This window comes from Trichechus manatus, unplaced genomic scaffold, assembly GCF_000243295.1.
Source record: "Trichechus manatus latirostris isolate Lorelei unplaced genomic scaffold, TriManLat1.0 scaffold00137, whole genome shotgun sequence".
NCBI lineage: Eukaryota > Metazoa > Chordata > Mammalia > Sirenia > Trichechidae > Trichechus > Trichechus manatus.
In genome coordinates, this window is record NW_004444073.1 from 736,310 (window position 1) to 741,127 (window position 4,818).

The following is a 4,818-nucleotide window of genomic DNA, read 5'->3' on the forward strand; positions in this document are numbered from 1 at the left end:
GCAAAGGCTTACAGCCTTTTCTTGCGCTAAAGTAAGGCTGAGTAAGAACCATATGCAGCTGTTTCGACTTACCTACAAATTCAACTTGAAGGCACACTTAGGAAAGGATCTGGTTTGTAACCCGGGGACTGCCTGTAGAGGATAATCTTATTTCCTTTGCGTGAGTAGCATTGTTCATGCAGAGGAGAATTCAAGGTCTGTTCTGAATGCCTTTCTCTTCACATCTGTTAGTTTTCTTCCCTCATTGGAAGACACATTGTGTGAACTGGCCTTGAGGAGGGAGTGTGTGTGTGTATGTGTGCGAACTCTTGGGGCCACTTCTCGTTCCTCAAGATATCCTGGTTGCTGTTGTGCAGAGATGTATCTGTGACACAGAACACGCTTGAAAGAAACACTGCTTCCTGATCATGACTTCCTGGGCAATCTGTCCTTCCGGAGACTGTTGAGCATGAGGGGTTTACATGCTTTCTTGTATGGAGAGTGAGCACAGCTCTTTCAGACTCTGGGGACACATTCGGAACGGAACCCAGTGGTGAGGGACTGCTTTCTCCCCGCCGAAGATTCACACAAGCTCTACTTACCCAGGGCAGTGTCTCCTCGAGACATTAACTCAAGGGCGCTGGCACCTTACCCTGTCTTTCTTCTGGATGTGCAGTTGGCGCCCTGGCATCTTCAGCACCAGTGGGCAGAATGGGAGCCGTTTCTCATACGTAAACCACTGGTGAAAACAGGAAATGATGAAGCAGAATTTGTCCTGCATCTGCATTGAACGCTTTTTCTTTCTCTTTTTGTCATTCCTCATTAGGTGTAAACACGTGTGGTTGTCTGCACCCTAGGACACTCAGTTCCACTGGCTTTGGACATACTCGGGGTTTGCAATGCCTCCCCCTTCGGACATCGTAAAGGTGGCCATAGAATGGCCAGGCGCCTACCCCAAGCTCATGGAAATCGATCAGGTTAGTAATGCTGAGGGAAATTTTTTGGTTATTTTCAGTTTCCTTTCTCTACTGGAATTTTCAAAGACTCCCTTCTCTCTCTAGCTATGTTGAATAATCTATGAAATAATAGTTGCAGTGTAGTTGATTTCTGTACCACATACAGTGGGCATGGATGGGGTTTTTATGCTCATCCAGCATCTACTTGGACTGTGTCAATAAAGGGCTTGTGTGTGAAGCTGTGATGGAGGCAGGAGGGACAAGTGGATTCTGCTTTGGGCCGTCGACACAGAGGAGGCTGTCCAGGCCCTGCCTTTGTGCCCATGACTATGTGCCAGTTGTCTTAATATCGGCAGCACAAAACTTAATTTCTGAATGATTTTTCTCTTCCCTTTTTGCAAAAGGAGCCAACAAGTACTTTGGTACTTTGTTACAATATTAACAGCTGTTTGGTGCAATTAGTATTTATTTTGCCCTGGGTGGTGCAAATGGTCAATGTGCTTGGCTGCTAACTGATAGGTTGGAGGTTTGAGTTTACCCAGCGGCACCTTGGAAGAAAGGCCTGGTGACCTGCTTCTGAAAAATCAGCTATTAAAAACCCTATGAAGCACAGTTCTACTCTGACACAGATAGGATTGCCATGAGTTGGAATCAACTCAACAGCAACCGGTATAAATATTTATTGAATGAGAAAAACATTTTATCAAAAAGATTTTTTAAAAAAAATGGGTTTATCTGTAAAGGCATCCTTTAGCTCGAATCCTGAGAGTCTCACTGCCTGGCTCTCATTTATTATTTAATAACAGTTTATTGCAGGGTGATTATGTTTGTCCTTCTTTGACTATAGTCATTCTACAGCAAATGATTTAAGGAGAAAAGGGTTGAGACCTCATGTACGCTTATGGGTTTCATAAAGCATATAATATAGGAGTTTAAATGACCTACTACAGTTTCAAAATTAGGATGTCATAGTAACTCTATTTTTCATTTCTGTTCTAAATACTATTTTGTGATTATAACTTACAATTTTTTTTCCTGGCAAAGATTTTATTATTTGGTTGAAGACTTTTGCAAGAGTTATATATGGCATTGTAGAAATCCAAAGGAATTATTAAGATAAATTGTAAAGGTCAAATCAGGCTTAGTTGAGCTTGAATGGAGGAAAGGGTACACTTTTACGGTTGTTATCACAAAAGGTGTCTGCACCTCACTGTCATTTTAACATGACTGTCTGAGGTAGTTTTGTGTGATTCTAGAAGCAACCCGTGCAAATAGAGATGTCTATTTGTGTCAGGAAACAAATGCTTATCCTTTCTTATGTGTTGTTTTGTTGTTGGAGAGAGGATGTTAGTTGAATTTACCTAAAAAAAAAAGGTCTAGGAATACTTGATGCAGACTAAGTGTAAGCACGACTTTGGTACAGAGTAAATGTAGGTAGGACCAGGCTTGGCTTCACCCTAAGAGAATAATGGTTTCAACAAGGTAGAAGTTTGTCCTCACGTGCCCGTGGTGGGCCTGGGCTGGGGTGATGCTCCACAGTGTCATGGACACTTGTTGCTTTTCCATTCTCAGTATGTGGGACTGAGGACTAGATGCATGGACATTACCTGAGAGCTGGTTAGAAATGCCCCCTCCCCAAAGTCTGCCTTTGAATGAGACCATCAGTGATTCCTGTGAATATTAAAGTCCAAGAAGTGTGTACTGGATTCTCTTTCCCAAGCCTAGGTGCTATCAGAATCACCTGGGCAATTTTTCAAATACATGTTGTCAGCAGCCCCATCCCAAGAGATTCTAGTTCAGTGATTCTGGTAAACTATTTTTATCAAATATTGCAGATTGATCCTGGTATTGACTTACAGGTGCTTTTGGGATCAAGCTGGTACTCTGCCTTTGTGGATAGACTGTGCGTGTGTGTGTGTGTGTGTGTGTGTGTGTGTATGTTTTCATATATACACATATTTTTTAAATACACTTTTTATTTTGGAATAATTTTAGATTTACAGAAATATTGCAAAGATTGTACAGAGAGTTCCAGTGTACCTTTCACCCAATTTTCTCTAATGTTAACATCTTAATATAATCATATCACGTATGTCAAAATTAAAAATTAACATTGATACAATACTATTAACTAAACTACAAACGTTATTTGGATTTCACCAATTTTTCCACTAATGTCCTTTTGCTGTTTCAGGATCCAATCCAAGACTCCACATTGTATATAGTTAGCATTTTTTCTTAGTCTCCTCCAATCTTTGACAGGGTCTCAGTATTTCCTTGTTTTTTCATAGCCTTGATAGTTTTGAAGAATAACTTTTTATTTTGACACAATTTCAAAAACAGAGAAATTGCAAGAATAGTACAAAGAACTCCTGTATACTTCTTATCAGTCGCTAATTATAGTATTTTGCTTCACTTGCTTTATTATTTGCTTTCACTATTTGCTCTCTGGAGCCCTGGTGGTGTAGTGGCTAAGTGCTTGGCTGCTAATCAAAAAGTCATCGGTTCAAACCCACCAGCCACTCCATGGGAGAAAGATGTGGTGGTCTGTTTCCATAAAGATTACAGCCTTGGAAACCCTATGGGGCAGTTCTGTTCTGCCCTACAGGGTTGCTATGAGTCAGAGTCAACTCAACGGCAATGGGTTTTGGTTATTTGCTTTCTCTATAATATATATAATTTTCTTGAACCATTTGGGGGTGACTTGGAGGCATCCTACCTCTTTACCCCTAAATACTCAGTATATATTTCCTAAGAATAAAATAATTCTCTTACATAACCACAGTACAATTATAAAAATCAGGAAATTTAATATTGATTTAACACTGTCTTCTAATTCAAAGTCCATAGTCCATCTTCAAATTTCATCAGAATTCTCAGTAAGGTCCCTTATAGCTATTTCCCCACAGTCCCATGCAGGATCATGCATTACATTTATTGTCATATCTCTTTAGTCTCCTTTAATCTGGAACACTCTTCAGCCTTTCATAACCTTAACATTTTTGCAGAGTATGGGGCAGGTTTTTTGTGCAATGTCGTTCAGTTTGGGTTCGTTTGATGTCTTCTTGTGATTAAATTCAGGCTTTGCAGTTTTGGCAGAAACGCTAGAGAGGTGGTGTTGTGTCCTTCTTGGTGCAGCATATGAGGAGCCGCGTGATGTTGCTTTGTCCCATTATTGGTGATTATTCTGGTTTCATAGATGAGAAAATTCAGGTTCAGAGAACTTAAGTGATTTGCTGGTCAGTGACAGAACCAGGATACAAACCCAGGCTGCTCTTACTCCAAAGACTGAACTTTTAAACACTTGGCTAAATTGTAGGCCTCCTGATAATCTCATATGGAAGCCTACACAGAGATGTAGAAACCGGTATGCTTGCTCTGAAGCCGGTGGAGTAGGAATGAGACGCATAGCAGTGTGGATGTCAGGTGTTGTTTCCTGACCTCATGAGAAGTTGGCACAAGAATTGGAAAGGTGTTTGTGCTAAGCTATAAAGAGTTGAACAGTGATTATTACTTGAGTTTTCTCCTAATCTTCTACCTTGTTCAACACGGAACGCATAGCCCGCCTCTCTCCCACTGCACATGCTGTTTGTTACATTTGTTTAGAAAGCTCCTTGCTTCTTTTTAACCTAGATAGCTCCTATTTCACCAAGAGGTATTTCAGGAAATTGACTTAAGCGTCGTTGCTCAGTGTTCTACCAGGAACCTCGATTGTCTCTTTACTTATCACATTGTGTTATCATTGTCTGTGGCCTCAGACCATGGTTCTCAACCGGGAGTATGCACAAGAATCACCCAGTGATTTTGTGAAAAGCTCAGATTGATTCCTAGCCCCGTGTGCGGAAATTTTGAATCTGTTATCCACAAGTGGGACCCTTAGCCT

The 4,818-nt window shown here is 40.8% G+C and overlaps 1 protein-coding gene across 1 annotated transcript in view; it reads left to right on the forward strand.

Moving 5' to 3' along the window:
- ELMO1 (engulfment and cell motility 1) overlaps positions 1 to 4,818 on the forward strand; it is a 648,319-nt gene that overhangs the window by 139,722 nt on the left and 503,779 nt on the right. The window contains exon 3 of the mRNA XM_004385299.2: positions 806 to 956. Within this exon, the coding sequence (XP_004385356.1) occupies positions 879 to 956 (78 nt within the window). The 5' untranslated portion in view covers positions 806 to 878. The remainder of the gene's footprint in view (positions 1 to 805; positions 957 to 4,818) is intronic.